The 19925-nt window shown below is 68.3% G+C and overlaps 1 protein-coding gene across 1 annotated transcript in view; it reads left to right on the forward strand.

The window, feature by feature from the left end:
* DAGLA (diacylglycerol lipase alpha) overlaps nt 1–19925 on the forward strand; it is a 45509-nt gene that overhangs the window by 16089 nt on the left and 9495 nt on the right. The window contains exons 2-10 of the mRNA XM_055141663.1: nt 8632–8770; nt 8944–9155; nt 10005–10106; nt 10269–10407; nt 13037–13124; nt 15224–15358; nt 15610–15687; nt 16866–16990; nt 19254–19407. Coding sequence (XP_054997638.1) covers nt 8676–8770; nt 8944–9155; nt 10005–10106; nt 10269–10407; nt 13037–13124; nt 15224–15358; nt 15610–15687; nt 16866–16990; nt 19254–19407 — 1128 coding nt within the window. The 5' untranslated portion in view covers nt 8632–8675. The remainder of the gene's footprint in view (nt 1–8631; nt 8771–8943; nt 9156–10004; nt 10107–10268; nt 10408–13036; nt 13125–15223; nt 15359–15609; nt 15688–16865; nt 16991–19253; nt 19408–19925) is intronic.

Below are 19925 nucleotides of genomic sequence, written 5' to 3' on the forward strand. Positions count from 1 at the left end.
GGGTGGCTGTAGGCAGGGCGCAGGGGGGGGGGGGGTCCTGCTCGTGGCCCGAGCTCACAGCTCCGACTGGCTCCCAGGGGCACCTGCAGGGGACTGGGCGCGTCCAGGGAGGCCTTGGGGGGCCCGGAGGCTGAGCGCCCCGGCAGTGGCGGTGTAGGGACACAGGGCGGTGAGAGCAGACAGCGCACGGGTAGCCCGGCCCCCCGTGGCCTCACCCCTGTGGCCCTGGGCCTGGTCTCTGGCCCCGGGCCCCTTCCTCGGCTTCTGCCCCCGACGGCGGGCGCCCCGTTGCCCTGTGCTGTGCCGACTCTGCGGGGAGCCCGTTAGGGAGGCAGAGGGGCCCGTAGGAGCCCCCCCTGCCCCACCCCGCCGCACCCTTGGCAGGGAAGTGCGAGAGCCCAGCAGGACCCGGGAGGGCCCCGTGGCGGGGTCGCCGGGGCGGGGCTCATGTCCAGATGGGGGAGGCCCCGGGGGTCTAGACTGTGGGGCCAGCAGCCGAGGGCAGGGGTCCCGGGGTGGGGGACGGCGACCCCCTCCCCACCGAGTGGGGTTCCCCCCAACCTGGCAGGGACACCTCAGTGCTGGGGCCCCCACCCCCACCCCCCCTGCAGGCCTGAGCTAAAGGAGGTCTGGGGGCACACGCCTTCCTGCTCCCTCGGTCCGTCCTGGACGCAGGAACCAGAGTTGGCCGTGGGCCTGGGGGGTCCCTGTGGGCGATGCTGACCCCACCCCCCTCCACAGGCCCCCGGCTCTCTGCATCGGGCCTCCTTGCCCCCAGATGGGTCACCTCTCCCCCGGTCCCCCTGCCTCGGCCACCTCCCCTGTCCCCGCTGCCTCCTGCCAGCCGGCCCCTCGTCCCGCGCCTCGCCCTCCTCACCCCTGCACGCGCAGGACAGTTGGTTTCAGGCGCTTTGACTTCTCTTTCCCCTCCTCTTGGTTTGGGGGCTGGGGGGGACACACACAGGGTGGTGGGGCAGGGGGGCAGCACAGGACTTGGGGGACAGCAGCCCCTCCTCCTCCTCCTCCTCCTCCTCCCTCTTCCTGTGGGGCCTGACCCTTGTGGCCTCTGCCCGCCTGCCTGTGGGCTCGGCCTTAATGCCCAGCGCCTCTTGTCGGCCCCCACCCTGGACCGTCCTAGCAGCCCCCAGCCGGGACCTCCCGCCCCCCCTGCCCCCCACCCCGGGGGCTGCTGGGCTGGGCATGCAGGCTGCATTGTGGAGGGTCCCTGCAGGAACTAGAGGGGCATGACGGCCCCTGGCTGGGCTGGTAGCCCGGGCTGCGGGGGTGGGTGGGGTCCTGGTCGCCTGTGCTTCCAGCGGGGCGGGGTGGGGGGTGCTCTGGGAGCCCCAGCTCGGGCAGCTGAGCTCCCGCAACGTCACCCAGGATTCAGTCAGCAGGCGCCGTGGCCAGGACGGCCCCACTCCGGGTCCCTTAGCTCTCGCTGCTGGCGGGGGCCCCTCTCGCCACCCAGGCCGGGGCCTTGTCAGTCTCCGCGGTGCAGCTGACCGCGGCCACCGGCCCTTCTTGGGAAGGTCTTTCCCCCGGAGCCCCGGGCCACTTTGGTAAAGGGCGAGTGGACAGCCCGACCCCTCCTGACCTCTGCAGCACGGGCCAGTGGGGCCGCACATCCACGGCCAGTGACCAGGTGACCCGGCCCCGGCTGGCCCTCGGGTGCACAGCTGTCCCCCACCCACCCCGGCCGCTACTCATAGGGGCTCCCCCGTGAGAAGCAGGGGTGGAGCCTTGGAGGGGCGAGAGGAAAGGCGGGGTGGGCACCCCCGGGTCTCCGGAACCCCCGAGTCCTCACTGGGGAGCCAGGGCTGTGGGGAGCCCCAGCAGAGGCCGGTGGGGGCTGGGGGGGTGGCAGGAGTTTCTGGCATGGGGGGGGGGGGCTCAGGAGTGTTCTTCCTGGGAGGGTGGATCCGGTCAGAGCTGCAGGCGCCCCCGGCCCTTGTCCACAGCTGCCTTGCCCGCCCTCGGCTGCCCCGCGTTCTCGGCAGGCCTGGCAGGCGTGGGGCGCTAGGGAGCTCTCGGGCAGAGTGGACCTGCTCTCCCCCGCCCCCGTGGGTCCCCGGGGCCCTGCCCCCTCCCCTCTGTGGGTCCCCGGGGCCCTGCCCCCTCCCCTCTGTGGGTGCCCGGGGCCCTGCTCTCTCCCCGTGGGTCCCCGGGGTCGTGATGAACCCCCCACCCCTCAGCCCTGCACTCTCCGGGGATCTTGGCCCATCAGCAGGTGGTGCTCTGGGAGTCCGGGGCAGAATGGAGTGGGTGAGGCCTGTGCCCGGGCCCCTGACAGCTCCTCCACAGCCAGCCCAGCCCAGCCTGGCCCGGCTCAGCGCTTAGACACCGCTACGTTCCCGGAGCCGCTCGGCCCACAGTGCTCGCCTGCAGCCCAGCATCTTTTCTTGCCCCCGGGGCTCACTCTGAAGAGCACTGTCCTGCCCAGTGCGGGGGGGCCTTGGAGGAGAGGGCGCCCGCCGGCCGGCCGGCCCGGGCTTTCGGGAGGCACCGCAGGCTCTGCCTGGCGGCCGCCTCCTCCCCCAGGGAAGCGGCTGTCACTCGATCCCCGCCCGGGTGTCCGGGGAGCTGCCCAGGGCCGGGCCGCCTGTAACCCAAGCCCCTTGGCAGGCCTGTGTCCTAGATGCCCTGCGTCCCAGCCTGCACGCGGCTGGCGGGCACACGCGGTCTCGGTCCCGTACTCTCGGCGGGAGCGGGAGCGGGAGGCGCGGGGGAGGCCCGTTTAGCAGCCTCATTAACGGCCTCGTTAGGGGGCCGCCGGGGTGATGGAGCGGAAGGTGCTAATTCCTCCGAGGTGTTGCCAGCACCAGGGCCTCCCCGGGGAAGCTCTGAGGGAACCAGCAGGGCCAGGGGGGCCCCTGCCACCTTGGGGGGTCGACGAGGAGGCGGCTGCTCCCAGTGCAAGAGACGCAGACCCCCAGAACAGGGGCTTGGGGGGGGCCTGAGTTCGAAACCCGAAAGGCAGGGCTGGCTAGTGCCAGGAGCACCCCCCCCCCCGCTCCCCCACCTGCCACACTGTCACCGCCGCCCTGGGCCAGACGCTGCGTTGGGGGTGCCGGCCCCCCCCCCCCCCGGGAGGAGCAGGGCTTTCTCCGGGAACCTAGTCAGGGAGAGGAGAGGCTGGGGGGAGGGTGCCGGCGGCCGCTCCTGAGCCCATTCTGCAGGTCCGGGCACTGAGGCTGGGTGGGGCAGGCGGGTGCCAACACGCACGCCCTCCGGGAAGGCAGTGGGGAAGGGGGACGTGGGTGGGACCCCCCACACACACACCAGGCCTTTTTGTTGTTGGGTTTGTTTATTGGTTTGGTTTTGGGGCCACACCTGGTGACGGGGTCGGAGGAAGCGAGGTCTGGCGTGATGGGCAGGGGCGGGGGGGCGGAGCAGCTGTCCACTCCGTGAGGGGCAGCAGGCGCGGGGCCCTCGCCCAGGCACCCAGGCCTGCCTGGCCCAGTGTGGGACTCGGCCCTCCACCCCACCCCACCCCCCACCTCGAGTCTGGAAAACAGACGGTCTCCATGGAGAAGTGAGCCCAGAACTTTCCAGTCCTGGAAAACAGGCCACGGGTGGGGGGGGGGCTGGGACCAAGAGAGCCCCGGGCAAGTCCCGGAGAGAGAAGCGGGTGAACCCCCAGCCCCCAGCCGCGGCCAGGAGACCAAAGGCCCCAATTGATGGCCGTCCAGCAAGACCCTGTCAGCCGCGGGCCCGCGGCAGATGGCAGATTCCGCGGGTCACAGCCGGAATAATGAAATAATGAGCGTGAGAAAGGAAAGCCGGGCCTGGGGCATAAAGGAGGCCCTGACAGCTCCTCGGGAGGGTGGCCGGACCCGTGAACTCCTGCTGGCCCGGGCGCCCCTGCAAGTGCACACGGAGACAAAGGGCCCTTAGGGTGTGCGGGACCGGCCCGCCTGGGCCGGGGTAGGAGTGGGTGCTGGGGGTGCGGGGGTGGGGGGACTGGCCCGCCTGGGCCGGGGTAGGAGTGGGTGCTGAGGGGTGTGGGGGTGTGTGGGACCGGCCGCCTGAGCCGGGGTAGGAGTGGGTGCTGGGGGTGCGGGGATGGGGGGATCAGCTCACCTGGGCCTGGGGGGATAGGAGTGGGTGCTGGGGGGTGCCGGGGTGGGCGAGAGGGCCCCGTCTGCTGTTTCCTTCCTCTGCTGGGGGCCAGGCCTTGGAGCCTCAGTTTCCCCACCTTGCCGTAGGCACATGCCCACCCAGGAGGATGGGGGGGCACCGGGGATGCTGCTCCGGCCCCCCAGGCTCTCTGTGTTGGTGCTCGGTGCCTGCGACCCTGGGGGTGGCTGCTCCCCTCCTGCCTGGCCCTGGCCTATACCCCGGCTGTGCGGGGCGTGCAGGGACCCCGTCTCCCCATCCCGTGTGGAGCCGAGCCCCCCCGCCCCGGGGCCGCCCCCCCCCCCCGCAACCCCCTGACACCTCCCGCCCGGCTTCTCTGAGCCCAGCCCTGCTGGGGCCAAGTGGGACCCGTGGGCGGGCACCAGGCGCCTGGGCCTCGTCCTACTGGCATCTGCCGGCTGGGGGCGTCTCAGTCTCGTCCTCACCCCAGCACAGAGGAACCTCGCCCGAACTCCCGGGCCCACCACCCACTCCCCGCTGTGCGTGCACATGCACACGCTCACAGATGTACATACATGTACAAGCAAGCACTCACAGATGCACACAAATGTACATACAGATTGCACACACATGTACATGTTCACAGATGCACACATGTACACACTCTTATGTACATGTGCACAGATGCACACACGTACACTCACATGCTCACGTACACGCAAGTGCACACTCATAGATGCACATGTTCACTGATGCACACATTCATAGTGCATATGCATGTATGCACACATGCTCACAGGTGCACACACATTTACATGCACACTCACAGATACACATACATGTCACACACAGATACACATGCACATGCTTATGCACACATGTGCACACACGTACAGGCACACATTCACAAATGCAGACAGGTACACACAGATGCAGACATGTACACGCACACAGATACACATGCACATGCTTATGCACACATGTGCACACACATACAGGCACACATTCACAAATGCAGACAAGTACACACAGATGCAGACATGTACACGCACACAGATACACATGCACATGCTTATGCACACATGTACACACACGTACAGGCACACATTCACAATGCATACATGTACACACAAATGTACACACATGTACGTGTTCACAAGTGCACACACTCAAGTCCACACTCACAGATGCACATGCTCACAGATGCACACGCTCACAAATATACACGCATGTACACACACTCATAGATGTACATGCACGCCTCTACTTCTCGTGCCCAGCCACACAGTGGGGTGAGCCACTGTTTGGTTTTTGATTTGGGGTCACACCTGGCTGAGCTCAAGGCTTGCCCCTGACTCTGTGCTCAGGGATCACTCGGGGTCCTGTTTGGAGCCTGCATGGGTGCCGGGGATCGAACCTAAGCCGCCACATGCAAGGCAAGCGCCCTCCCCACCCGCTGCGGACTTTCCTTTAATTTACTTTGGATCTCTGGCTCTGGTGGGGAGCAGGCGCCTCCACCCGCCCCCCGGCAGGGCCCCTCTGGGGACGCAGCGCGCCCACCTGTCCCCGTCCTGCCACAGCCCCTCCCCCCGCCGCACCCGACCCAGAAGCAGGGAGGGTGTGAGGGGTCCCACCTCCCGTCCCTGCCTGCGGCACCGTCCAAGGTCAGCGACACCTCATCCGGGCGCCCTGACCTCGGGGGGAAAGGCTGTCCTGGGCTCTCCCGAGGACACCAGGCCCCAGCAGCCCGCGCCCCTCCCCACGGCCCCCTGCAGAGGCAGACTCAGGCTTAGTTTTACATTTCTGTTTTTGGTGGAGCGGGCACATCCAGCCGTGCTCAGGGCTTACTCCTGACTCTGCTCTCAGAACCACTCCTGTGGGGCTTGAGGACCAGAGGGGATACTGGGGATCAAACCCGGGTCGGCCTCCTGCAGGGCTAATGCGCTACCCACTGTGCTATCCTTCCAGCCCACCTGTCTGCGAGTTCCTTCCGCTTCCTCCCTGAGGTGCCCATGAGGTTCCCCCACCACAGCCGCTGTGGGTCCCGGGGCCACACAGCCACTAGCTGGAGTGCTGGAGCATAAGCCCTGTGACCCCCCTCCCCCGGGGAGGGAGAGGGCAAAGACCCACCCCGGGGTGCCCTGGGGGCCCCCAGGTGGGCGTGGGGAGGGGGCTCCTCTGGGTTGCACCCTGCCGAGGGATGGAAGGGGGCGCAGAGCCTCGGAGTCACTGGTGCCCTGGGATGGGGGGAGCGGGGGGTGCTGGGGACCTTTCACCCGGGAGGGAACACTGCTCGGCCCCGGCCCAGAGAGGTGGAGGGACTCTGCAGGGCCACACAGCAGGGGCGCAGGGCTCGGACAGCACACGCGGCCCCTGGCCTGGACCCGAGGTCGTCCTGTCCTCTCCTGGCCGGCACCAGGCGGGCCTGCCTTGGTTCCTGTCCCCGCCCACCGGGCCTTGGCCAAGACCTGCTACAGCTCCCCGGGGTCAGCCCAGCCCTCGGCCACCGGCTGGAACCAGCCTCGGCCCCCGCTGGGCCCTGGGGCCCTTCACAAGCCCCCCACTGAGTGCTGAGAAGCCCCCTTAGACCAGCCTGGCCAGGCGCCTCCTCAGCCCAGCAGCTTTGGGGGGCATCACCCCCTTCGCAGATGCACTGAAGCTGGGCCAGTTCCCAAAGGGGCTGTGGTTCTCCCTCCCCCCAGCCCCCGGCCTTGGGGTCTGGGCGGGGTCGGCCTAAAGGGGCCAGGCCCTGAGCTAAGAGGGCAGGAGCGCAGGCAGGCAGAGGCCCAGGCAGGGAGGGGCGGGGAACAGGCCTCGGGGGGCTGGGGGTCCCCTCACCACACGCACAGGGCAGAGGAGAGGTGCTGCTGCCCGCCCTCGGGACCCCCCCACCCCGGAGCTGGCCAGCCCGGGCCGCAAGCCTGCAGGGGTTCGAGAGCCCTGAGCACCGAGAGGAACTGGAGAGAGAGGCGGGGGCCAGGGAGGGGTTTTGGGGAGGTGACCCTTGGCCGACCTGGCCACGAGGAGGCCTTTCCTGGAAGCAGGGGGCAGGGCCCTTCCCGCGCGGCACTGGGGGTGGCGGGCGGCTGGGGGGTGGAGTAGGGGGCGTGGGGGGTCCTCACCCTGCAGGGTTCCGCGTGGCAGCCCTGTGGGTGTCACAGAGAGGAACCCGGCCGTTCTCCAAAGCACCTCCCTGAGTGGCGGCCGCCTGAGCACCAGGGGACGGGCCCTGGGTGGGGGCGGCATCAGGGGGCACCCCAGGGCCCCCTCCACCGGCCACCCACCTGCAGGGGCGGGGGTGCCTGCTCCCTGTGCCCCCTGCCCCCTGGGACATTTCCTCCAGATGAAGTCACGTCCCCCGCAGGGCGACAGGCCCCCCATTGTGAGGGCCGGCTCCAGAGAAAGGCCCTTTCAGACCCTCGGCAGAGGCCCCGCGGTCCTGCCTGCTGCCCGGACAGTGACCTGCAGCCGAGGCCCCCCCCCCAGGCCTCCTGCTCTGACTGTGGGGGAGGGGACGGAGGGCTTGCAGGGGGTCCCCACCCCAGAACGCCAGGGGTCCAAACCGTCCCTGTGCAGAGCACAGCAGTGGCTGTAAGTGAGGGGGGAGGGCGGGGGGAGGGCGGAGGCCGCGGAGACGGCACCCCCCCCAGCCCCCCACTCTGGCCCTGGTGTGCCACAGACCCGATGGGGGCGCCCCTGTGAACCGCCCCCCTACGCAGGCAGGTGGAGCCGCGCTGTGACTGGGGGGGGGGGGCGGCTGGGGACCTTCTCCTTGGGGAGGTGGTCTGTCCCCAGGGGAGCAGTTGCTGGAACTAACCCCCACTCTGCTCCCGCGAGCGGGGGTCCCCATGCCCAGTGGGGGACACAGGAGGCTGGGGGTGGGGCTCGGGGCGTTCTCCGTCTCCCCACTTCCCAGACCGGGCGCCCCTCCTCCGAGAGAGGCCGATGATGTCACTTCCTGCGGGGGAGAGGCACGACTCCCCCAGCAGGTTCGCCCCCCACACACAGGGAAGCTGCTGCCTGTGGTCCTTGGGCCCCTGTGGGGGTCTCTGTGTCCCCCCATCACACACACACACACACACTCCCGGGCCTTATCGCATTCGCGGTGGGGGCTTGTCCGAGGGGCGCAGGGCACATGGTTTGGGCCCAGCAAGAAAGGCGAGAGGCAGGCGGCAGCGGGGAGGAGGGCGCCTGCCTCGCACGCAGCCCACTGCGGGTTGGAACCTGGGGACCCCCGCTGTGAGACTGAGCCCTGCCAGGAGAGACCCCTGAGCACCGCTGGATGTGGCTGCAGAGCCCAAATAAAGCTTTTAAGCACAAGCCCCTGGAGCCCTAGTTCACTGAGCGCCGCGTGCCCGGTGCGGCCCCGCGCCCCGGCCTTGCTCAGGCTCCCGGGGTGGGGGGTGGGGGTGAGGGGGCGCGCTCTGAATGCGGGATACTGTGCGGGGCGGGGCTGAGTCCCGGCCTCGAGGCCTGTGGGCTGCAGGGGGGCGGTATAGGATGGCTCTGGGGGGCGGCACGGGTGCCACGGGGTTGCCTGCTCTCTTGCAGGAGGTGCGCGCCAGGCCCGCTGAGCCTGCGCAGAGCCGCCAGCCATGCCCGGGATCGTGGTGTTCCGGCGGCGCTGGTCTGTGGGCAGCGATGACCTGGTCCTGCCGGCCATCTTCCTCTTCCTCCTGCACACCACGTGGTGAGTCCGGGGAGAAGGGGCCCGCGGCCGGCCCCCCGCGCGCCCCCGCGCCCCTCAGGGGCGGTGCCACCGGGGAGACGCTGCATGGCCCTGCCCCCACACCCTGCACTGTGCCCGGCTGCCCCCGCCGTCCCCCTCACGCGGCCCCGGTGTCCCCCCTGCTCCGGGCCCAGGTTCGTGATCCTGTCCGTGGTGCTCTTCGGCCTGGTGTACAACCCCCACGAGGCCTGCTCCCTGAACCTGGTGGACCACGGCCGCGGCTACCTGGGCATCCTCCTGAGCTGCATGATCGCCGAGATGGCCATCATCTGGCTGAGCATGCGCGGGGGCATCCTCTACACGGAGCCGCGCGAGTCCATGCAGTACGTGCTCTACGTGCGCCTGGGTAAGCCCCGCGCGCGCACCCACCTGCACCGCGCGCGCACCCACCTGCACCGCGCGCACCCACCTGCGCCCGCGCGCGCCTCCGCCCAAACGCAGCCGCGGGATACGGGGGCGCCCACCAGCAGCCCCGCTGGATTTTTCCACTCCAGACCAGGGGTGGGGGGTCACGGACAGCCCGAATGCCCAAATCCAGCGTCTGCTCTGTGGGGGGTGGGCGGGCAGCAAATATAGTTTTATTGGCACCCAGTGACCCTGGCACCGAGGGCGGCTCCCGCAGACTGCGGTGGGCAGACGAAGGTAGCCGCCCCCGAGCCAGGCGCATGCGTGTCTGCTGGCCCCGGGGCAGCACCCCGCAGCCCCCCTCCCTGGAAAGTAGAAGGCCCGGTGCTTGGACGAGCTGCCCCCTCCCCCCCACTCCCGTGCCAGCCTGGTGCCCCCTCCCGGGCTCCGCTTCCCGGCCCTGGCAGGGCTCTGGCTGGTTCCTGGGGGGCGCTTTTTCGCAGGAGCGTGCGGAGGAGCATTTATGGGTCACCTTTTCCAGGTGAGGCATATGGGGACCCCAGGGGGGCCGCTTGTGTCCCCCGCAGACCCCTGCGCACGGAGTGTGGGGGGGGTCCTGCTTGGGGTACTGGAGCCCCCTTACTGCTTCCCACCCGCCTCCCACCCCCGGTGCCTTGTGGGGAGAGAGCGACAGTGTCCTGGACCCCTCTGCCCTGATTGCCACACATCGTGCCCTCCCTGTCGAGGGGGAAACTGAGACCCCGACGGATTAGGGAGCCTGCCCCGCCCCCCCACGCCCCCTGTGGGACTCTCCGGGCCTGCGCGCCCACCTCGGCCGCTCTCCCCGCAGCCATCCTGGTGATCGAGTTCATCTACGCCATCGTGGGCATCGTGTGGCTGACCCAGTACTACACCACCTGCAACGACCTCACAGCCAAGAACGTCACCCTGGGTACGGGCGCGCGGGCGAGGCTGCGGGTGGGGGTGGCGCGCCCCAGGCTGGGGGGCGGGGGTAGGGGCTCGCGAGCTGGCAGGACCACCCCCCATGCGGAGGAGGCTGCGGGGACTGCCCGGGAGCTGCCCCAGCACCGGCGCCTCCCACTGCCGTCCCCAGGGATGGTCGTGTGCAACTGGGTGGTCATCCTCAGCGTCTGCATCACCGTCCTCTGCGTCTTCGACCCCACGGGCCGCACGTTCGTCAAGCTCAGAGCCACCAAGAGGAGGCAGCGCAACCTGCGCACCTACAACCTACGGTGAGTGACGTCACCACCTCCCCCTCCCCCACCCAGTCTCCTCTCTGACCTGGGCTCCCCTGGGCTGGGCAGTGGGCGGGGCCGGGGGTGTCCCCCCGCCCCCTGCCTCCACCCGGAGAGTCAGACAATCTGGACCAGAGTCAGCAGCCCTCGGCAGGGCCAGGAGCACTGTGCACGGAGCCAGGTGAAGCACTTCGGGAGGTCCCTGCGTCACCCCACCCACCGATGGGGCAGGCACGGAGCAGAGAGGGGCCCCGAGCCCGCCCAGGCGGCCCCATCCCCGGTCTGGCCCTCTCCTTTTCTCTGGGGTGCCACCCCCAGCCGTGCTCAGGGTCGCTTCCCGGGTCTGTGCTCAGCGTTTGGGGGGAGCATGCAGTGTCAGAACAAAAACCCAGGGCTCCTGCGTGCAGAGCGTGTGCCCAGCCCTGGCGCCCTTGCTGGCAGCCGCTGGGCCAGGCTCCCAGCCGCGGAAAATGCATCCACCCAGCACCCCTCAAGCGCGTACCCCACCCCCAATGTACCTTGAGGGCTGGAGCCTTAGGACACCAGGCAGGGTGCCCGCCTTGCACGTGGCTGACCTGGGTATCAATCCCCGGCCACCTCATTTGGTCCCCTGAGCACTGCCAGGAGTGATCCCTGAGCACAGAGCCAGGAGCACTGACAGATGTGGCCCACGAACAAAGCAAACCAACCGGAAGTCTATACAGACCATTCATTCATTCATCGAACAAAGGAACTTTCATCCCATCCCAGGGCCAGTCACCCTTTTGGGGAGACCCTGTCCTCAGCGCAAGGCGGCCAGAGGTGGCTGACGGGGGAAGGCTGGCCTCGGTGACTTGGAGCAGGACTGGGCGGGGCCCTGGCTGGAGTGAGCTCTGGCAGCCTGCAGAGTGGCGGGAGGGGGGAGGGGCAGCCCGAGGTCTGGGCGCCCACCCCAGTGAGCTGGCAGATGTGGCCCCGGGAAGGAGGGCCCCTGTCCAGCGAGGCGGTCATCTGCAAGGTTCGTGCTCGTGGGGAGCTGGACGGCCGCACCCCAAGGTCAGGAGCTGAGCAGGGGTCGTGCTGGCCTCCGGAGGGCCCTCCTCGCCCTTCAGCCGGGCACTGCCAGCCCCCACCTCCTCCCCGCCCCGCCCCCAGCCGGGCCCAGCGGCCCCCACCGGAGCCGGAGCCGCGCGCGTGGGTCCCTCTGGCGCCCGCCCTGGCCCATTTTGCTCGCTCTGAGCCACACGCCCACACCCGACCTGGTTTCTGGGCTCCTGGGGCCCTGGACACGCGCCTCCCCCACCCTGACTCCGGGTAAATTGCCTTTGGGGCCCAGGGCCGCCCAGGGCCCTCGGGGTGATGGGCGGGGACCGGTTATTTTAATTAGGAAGTTTGCCCGTGGCCAGGGTCGGGTCAGTCGGCTGCACGCGCGCGCGGGAGGGGTGCGCCTGGGGTGCGTGTGTGCGTATGGGGTGCGTGGGGCGGGGGCGGGGGGCGCGCAGGTGGCAGTAGGGGTGCAGCAGGTGCGCGTGCCCCCGGCTGGCGTCCCTCCGGTGAGCGCACTGGCCCGCCGCCCGGAGACCACCTGTTTTCCACCCAGGGACCCCCCCACGGCCCGCCCCCGCCCCACCGCCGGCCCTGCGACCCCTCTCTCTCCCCCCGCAGCCACCCCGGGCGGGGCTTGGCCGCTCCCGCGAGCTGAGACGGGATTGATTTCTGCAGGAAGGGGCGCTGGAGGGGCGGGAGAACTTGTCTGGGTGTCAGCACCGAAACTTGGCGGGTTTCGGAGGAGCCCCGGCCCCTGCTGCCCCCTGGTGGGCCGCGGGGGTACTGCGGCCAAGCGCTCTCGACCCGCACGTCCCTGCGCCCCAGGACGTGGTCGCTCTGAGCTGTGAGCCTGGGAACAGCAGTGCCCCCACACACACACGCCTCCGATGTCTGGCGTGACGCGTGGGGTCCGCTCCCTCTCTCGCTTCTCCAGTAGGCCTGCCCCTGCCCAGCCGGCCGCACTGGCGGCAGGGCTCTGTACCGCCCGTGGCCCCCCCTGCAGAGCCTCCAGCACTGGGTTCTTGCCCCTGGAGTCTCAGACCCTTGGTTTGCCCACCCAGAGCTCAGCGATCTGGGCATGGGTTGGGGGCTGGGTCTGAGCGTCAGGCCTGGGTGCTGCAGAGACACCCCCCTACTTTGACCCTCAGCTTTTTGTTTGTTTGCTTCTTGGGTCATACCCAGTGATGCTCAGAGGTTACTCCTGGCTCTGTGCTCAGAAATTACTCCTGGCAGTGCTCGGGGACCCTATGGGATGCTGGGATCGAACCTAGGTCGGCTGCGTGCAAGGCAAATGCCCTCCCTGCTGTGCTATCACTCAGGCCAGGCTCCCAGCTTTGTTCTCACACACACACACACACACACACACACACACACACACACACACACACACACTGTTGTCACCTGTCCAGACCTGGCACGTGGGCACTGGCCTTGGCCACAGAGGCCCTGCAAGGGTCTGTGTGTCCCCATCGGCTGGCGGTGGCCCAGCCCAGGCTGTTGTCCCTTTGGCCTGCCCCCGTGCCCTGGGGGGGTCCAGGGAGGCCACCTGAGTCCGCAGGGTGAGCCCCGCCCTCACACCGACGCCCCCTGCCCTTTGCAGCCACCGCCTGGAGGAGGGCCAGGCCACCAGCTGGTCGCGCCGTCTCAAAGTCTTCCTCTGCTGCACCCGCACCAAGGACTCGCAGTCAGTGAGTACCGAGCCCAGCCAGAGAATACCGGGGCCCAGCCAGTGAGTACCGGGCCCAGACAGTGAGTACCGGGGCCCAGCCAGTGAGTACTGAGCCCGGCCAGTGAGTACTGGGCCCAGTCAGTGAGTACCAGGCCCAGCCAGTGAATACCGGGGCCCAGCCAGTGAGTACCGGGCCCAGACAGTGAGTACCGGGGCCCAGCCAGTGAGTACTGAACCCCGACAGTGAGTACCGGGGCCCCGGCCAGTGAGTACTGAGCCCGGCCAGTGAGTACCGAGCCCGGCCAGTGAGTACCGGGGGCCCAGCCAGAAAGTACCAGGGGCCCAGCCAGTGAGTGCCGGGGCCCCGGCCAGTATGTATGCATGTGTGTGTGTGTGTGTGTGTGTGTGTGTGTGTGTATGTGTATGAGTCTGTCTCTGCATGTGTCTGTGTGTGTCTTTGTGTCTCTGCGTGTGTCTGTGTGTTTGAATGTGCATCTGTATGAATGTTTGCCTGTGTCTCTGTGTGTTTATGTATGTGTGTTTGCATGTATGTCTGTGTTTCTCTTTGTCTGCGTGAATGTATTTGTATATGTGTGTCTGTGTGTATATGTGTCTGTACCTGTGTGTCTGCATCTGTGTTTGTGAATGTGTGTCTGTGTGAGTGTATCTATGTATGTCTGTGTGTGTGTTTGTGTCTCTGTATGTACCTCTGTGTGTCTGTGTGTCTCTGAGTGTGTCTCACTATGTGTCTGTGTGAGTGTCTGTCTGCTGTGTCTCTGTCGTGTCTCTGTGTGTCTGTGAGTCTCTGTGTCTCTGTGTCTGTGTGTGTGTCAGTGTCTTTGTGTCTGTGTGTCTCTGTAAATGTCTGAGTGTCTGTGTGTGTGGGGGGGGGGCTGGGTTTGGAGGGGAGGGCCTTTCCTCCACCCTGGGGTGTTGCCAGAGGTCCCCAGATGGTATAAACCAGGAGCCCGAGTCAGAGAAGGGGCCCCTCGGCCGCTGCTCACAGTTGGGGCGCTGGGCAGCCCGGGGGCTTCAGGCAGACCCCAGCCTCAGGGTCTGTAGCGGGTGCCCAGTCCTGCACCTGCCCTGCAGGGCGGCCCCGAGGCCCAGAGTGGCCGCAGCTCCCGGGGGTTCCCCACCCCTCGGGTGTGGTGTGAGTGAGCACTTGGCAGAGAGCCCCCAGGCTCCCTCGGGCTGAAGGGCGCCGTGGGGGTCGCTTCTCTGCAGCAGGGGGGCTGCGCCTGCTGGGCCCCCACAGGCCTGAGGTGCTGGATCGGCCGTGTCAGCCCAGGTCACGGCCGCGCTGTGGACCCGCACCCAGCCCCGCGTGCCGTCTCCCGGGCTGGGGCGTCGCCCGCTCGAGTTGAGGGTTACGGTTAAGGGTCGGGCGTGTGGGCCCCAGGACGGCACGGCGGGGGAGGGGGGGCGTTTGCCTGGCACGCAGCTGCGCCCAGACGGCCCCCTGAGTGATTCCTGAGTGTTGGGCCAGAAGTCAACCCTGAGCGCTTCCCAGCGTGGCCCCAAAACCAAAACCAAACAGAAAGGACCAGGCACCTGCCAACACCTCGCCCTACCCACCAGGCTTCCCTGCACTCTCCCAAGTGGCGTGTCCAGAAGTAGCTTCCAGGGGCCGGAGCGATAGCACATCGGGGAGGGTGTTTGCCTTGAACACGGCTGACCTGGGTTTGATTCCCAGCATCCCATATGGTCCCCTGAACACGGCCAGGAGTAATTCCTGAGTGCAGAGCCAGGAGTAACCCCTGAGCATCGCCGGGTGTGACCCAAAGAGCAAAAAAAAAAGAAGTAGCTTTGAGTTTGGCCCTTGATTCTCATTCACTGGCCCGTGAGCCAGGGCCAGGCTGGGGACAGCGGCCAGCCGTGACCCCTGCTCCCAGGGCCCCTGCTCCGTGTCCAGGCCCCCCCTGGAGGGTCCAGGGCCTGCTGCGGGGTGTAGGGGGGAGGGACCTGCAGGAAGCGGCAGCAGCTTGGCGGGAGGAACCAGCTGAGCGGAGCGTGGGCGGGGTCTGGGGCCAGCTGGGTGTGGGGGGACACGCCAGGCCGGGAGTGCCCGGGGTTCACGCCCCCTCCCCCCTCCCATCCCCCCGCTCCCCCGTGCAGGACGCCTACTCGGAGATCGCGTACCTCTTCGCCGAGTTCTTCCGAGACCTGGACATCGTGCCGTCCGACATCATCGCGGGGCTGGTGCTGCTGCGGCAGCGGCAGCGGGCCAAGCGCAGCGCCGTGCTGGACGAGGTGCGCCCGGACGCCCCGTCGGACGCCCCCCGGCCCGCACCGGGTCCCCGCGAGGGCTGAGCTGGGGGTCGGCCGGGTCGGCCCCGCCTCGGGGCTCCCTGGCCCCCAGGGTGCATGGCCCTCCCCCGCCGGCCCCCGGGCTGGGCTGGCAGGGAGCAGGTGGGAGATGGGAAGAGCCGGGGCTGGGGGGGGGGGCGGCGCGGGGGCGGGGGTCCGGCCTGGGGGCTCCCGCTCAGGCGCCGCCCTTGCAGGCCAACAATGACATCCTGGCCTTCCTGTCCGGGATGCCAGTCACCAGGAACACCAAGTACCTGGACCTGAAGAACTCGGTGAGCCCCCCCGCCCCCACCCCGGCTCCCCCCGCCGCACCCCCTCCTCCCTGAGGAACCCCGGCGTGCGGGCGGGGCCCGTGGGGCTCCTTGGATAGGTGTTTGGTCCCGCCCCCGCCCATCGCCGGGCCCCTTCTCCGAGACCCCCTTCTCCGGGACCCCCTTCTCCAGGACCCTCTTCTCCACCTCGTCCCAGGCGCTCTGAACAGCCGGGTCACCTGACGGCTGTCCCTGTGGCACGGGGACACGGGGCACGCCCTCCCCAGCCTCAGCGTCAGAACCAAGGGCCTACGGGAAGGCCCCCCCCAAATGCCCCAGCCTCCCCCACCCACCGGGAAGGTGCCAGGGGTCAGCCTTGGCCCCCACCGGGCTCTGCCCTGAGACAGAGGGGCATTACCCCTGCAGCCTGGGCCTGAGAGGCAGAGGTCTCTCTCCCCCTCTCTCCCTCTCTCCCCTCCTCACCCCTCCTCTCTCCTTCTCCCCTCCTCTTTCTTTCTCTCTCTCCCTCTCTTTCCTCTCTGTCCCTTTCTCCCATCTCTCCCCCTCTCTCCTCTTCTCTCTCTCTCTTTCTCTCTGTCTCTGTCCCTCTGTCTCCATCTCCCCCCGCCCCATGGTGACTAATTGTCCTCTCTCATGTGACAAGGTGACCGATTCCCTCAGGGAGAGCCCAACTCCCGGGGTCCCCGAGATCCTGCTGGGCTGGGGGCACCCGGGTGCCACCCTCCAGCCACGGGCCTCAGATACCTCCACGCGGTGGGCACCTCCCTCTCACCCATTTGCCCCTCACCCCTGCCCAACACACCCACGCAGGGCATGCCCCGGGGCGTCTCCCCAGCACAGACCAGCCACAGGCCGCCCGCCCCGTCTGGGCGCCCAGCGGCCACACACGGGGGTCAGGCAGCCGGGGGCGCCCTCCCAGACTCCGGCGGGCTGGGAAATTGATCCAGCGCCCTGCAAGCTGCGCTTCTTTGTCCCCGAATCATTAATTCCGTGCCGGGAGCCGCAAGCCCCCGCTCCCCCGAGGATGGTGGCCCAGTTGCAGGGAGATAATTAGGGAAACACAATTATCCGCCCCGGGAGGAGCCGCCCTGCTTCCAGGGCGGGGGTGGGGGGGTGCCCCCCGCCTGCCCCGAGGTGACCGCCCGCCCTGCCCCCCCACCCCTGCCCGTCTCTTCCAGCTGGAGATGCAGCGCTACAAGGAGGTCTGCTACTACATGCTCTTCGCCCTGGCCGCCTACGGCTGGCCCATGTACCTCATGCGCAAGCCCGCCTGCGGCCTCTGCCGCCTGGCCCGCTCCTGCTCGTGAGTGCCCGCCTGCCCCTCCCCTGCCCACAGATCAGGCGCCCACCCACCCCACTGTCCACACCCCCCGGCTCCCCGCCCTCCCGGAAGGCCACCCACGGGGGTCCTAGGAAAGGGCACCTGGGCAGCCCTGGGCATTAGGTCCCAGCCGTGGCGGGTGCTCGCGAGGCTTCTGTACCCCCACAGCGGGCAGCGGGCAGCTCTGCTTTGGGCCCGACTGGGCCACAGCCCGGAGGACGTCTCCTGTCCCCGGGTTCGTCCCCCGAGGCCCACAGAGACCCCCAAAGCCTGCGAGTGTGCAGCCCCTCCTGTGGCCTCTCCCCCAGGAAGCTGGGTGTCTGCACTGGCCCCCCTGCCCTGCCCCGCCCAGGTCATCCCCCCACAAGGCCGGGTGGACCCGGCCACTCCCCTCCCACTCGCCATGCACAGCTGCCCTTCCTCCCGGTGCCCAGGGGCACCCCTGGCAAGGCTGAGAGGTGCCCCGCACACTCGAGTGAGCACTGGACTAGGAGCCCCTGGAGCCAGCCCCCAACAGGCCCCGACGGGTCTGCGGCTGGGCTCGCCGGCAGCGTGGGGCAGGCTGCTGCTGGCGCGTGGGACACAAAAGACCTTGGTGGCAGCTGGTCAGTGCCCCGGGGAGGCCAGCAGACAGTGCTGCGTGCCCTCAGGTGCCGGGGAGGGGTGCAGAGAGAGGCAGGCCTGGAGTGGGGGGCCCAGGGGGCCCCAACCAGCCCGGCCCCCCACTGAGCCCCAGCCTCACCCTGGACCTGGGGTCAGTCGGAACCCCTCAGGCCCAGCCTCGTGTTCCCCAAGACACCCCCATCCTCCCCGCCCCCGCTCTGCCTCCTCCAGCCGGGGTGGGGGGGGCGGCCTCAGCTCCCGCTTCAGGCCCGGCAGCCCTCCCGGGTCAGGAAGGGACCCCCAGAGCTAGGGTGTCGCCCACCCAATGGCCCGGCCCCGGGGAAGAGGTGGCAAGTGGAAGGGCGGGCTGACCCCCACCTTGGGCCCGCAGTGTGGGTGGGCTGGGGGCTCATCTCTGCAGACGGGGCCCCCGTGGGCAGGGAGACAGTCGCCCAGGCCTCAGAGCCGCTCCCACCCGGAAGGGCCCGTCTCTGCGGGGGCGTGTGGGCCGCAGCCTCTCGGGCTCCCAATCCGCAGGCCAGGCCCGTCCGCGCTCTGCTGGCTCCCTCTGCTGGCCAGAGATGCACCTGCACCCCCTAGCTAGGTGCCCTGGTCAGGAGGGGCTCGCTGACTGTGTGTGTGTGTGTGGGGGGGGTCACACTGTGGCATGGGTATGACGCGTGTATGTAGTGTGGGCATGTGTGTGACGTATACATGTCATATGGGCATGTCATGTGTATGTAGTGTGGACATGTGTATGGTGCATGTATGTAGTAGGCAGGTGTATGATGTATGTAGTGGGCATGTGTATAGCACATGTATGTAGTGTGGGCATGTGTGTGACATGTGTATGTAGTGTGGGCATGTCACATGTATGTAGTGTGGGCATGTGTATGGCATATGTATGTAGTAGGCAGGTGTATGATGTGTGTATGTAGTGGGCATGTGTATAACACATGTATGTAGGGTGGGCATGTGTATGACATGTGTACATAGTGTGGACCTGTGTATGATTCGTGCATGTAGTGGGCATGTATATGATGTGCGTGTGTAGTGGGTATGTGTATGTTGTGTGTATGTAGTGTGGGCATGTATATGATGTGTATGTAGTGGACATGTGTATGACGCATGTATGTAGTGAACATGTGTATGAGACGTGTATGTAGTGTGGGCATGTGTATGGATGGTTGTGTGTAGCATGGGAGTAAGTAGTGTGGGTCTGTCTGGTGTCGTGTGTGTGCTACGTGCAGTGTGATCTCTGTGTCTGATGTGCGTGGTGCCAGGGCTGGCCCCAGGACCTCAGCCACGAGGGCAGGTGCTGTGCCAAGGAGCCCCCCTGGCCCTGCGGTGGGTGTCGCTGAAGAGGCGCAGTAGAGAGCCGGGGACCCGGCCCAGTCTCCAGGGCAGAGGGAAGCGGAGGGCGGGTGTGGAGCGGCCCCTGCTGGCTGGCCCTGGGCGCCGCCCCTGGCACCGTGGTGCAGCCGGAGACTGGGAAGGGCAGGGTGGGGCCCGACGGAGAGCCTTCTCGCCAGGCCCAGGCCCGCTGCCCCTGGTGGCCGAGAGGCTGGCGCTGACCAGCCACCTGGGGGGGGTGGGCACCGGCCCTGTGGGGTCTCGGACTGAGCCTCCCCCCCCCCCGCAGGTGCTGCCTGTGCCCCGCGCGCCCCCGCTTCGCCCCCGGCGTCACCATCGAGGAGGACAACTGCTGTGGCTGCAACGCCATCGCCATCCGGCGCCACTTCCTGGACGAGAACATGACGGCCGTGGACATCGTCTACACCTCCTGCCACGACGCGGTGAGGGCAGGGCCGGCCGGCGCGGGGGCCACGTGAGCCCGGGGCAGTGGGGGCGGGGCCACATGAGCCCAGGGCCAGCGGGGGCGGGGCCACGTGAGCCCGGGGCTGGGGGGGGGGGGTGCGGGGCCACGTGAGCCCAGGCCCAGTGGAAGCCCAAGGGGCGTCACACATGCACCCAAGGCCAGTGGGGGCCCCGGGGCCACACCTGCACCCAGAGCCAGCATGGCACCTGGGGGGGTCACACCTGCGTCTGCCAGTAGGTGCCCAGGGTGGGGGGGGGTGGTCACACATGCACCCAGGGCCGAGGGGGTTGAGGGGTTTACACCTGCGCTTAAGGCCAGTGGGGGTCGGGGGGTTCACACCTATTCCTAGGGCCAGCCAGTGAACCTGGATGTCACACCTATGCCAGGGCCAGCGTGGGAGTGGGGGGGAGTCACACCTGTGTCCAGGGCTAGCTGGGGGCCGGGGGCTCATACCTGCGCCCTGAGGCCGGTAGCTCTGTCCCGCCTGGGCACCAC

Source organism: Sorex araneus, chromosome 6, assembly GCF_027595985.1.
Source record: "Sorex araneus isolate mSorAra2 chromosome 6, mSorAra2.pri, whole genome shotgun sequence".
In the NCBI taxonomy this organism is placed as follows: domain Eukaryota; kingdom Metazoa; phylum Chordata; class Mammalia; order Eulipotyphla; family Soricidae; genus Sorex; species Sorex araneus.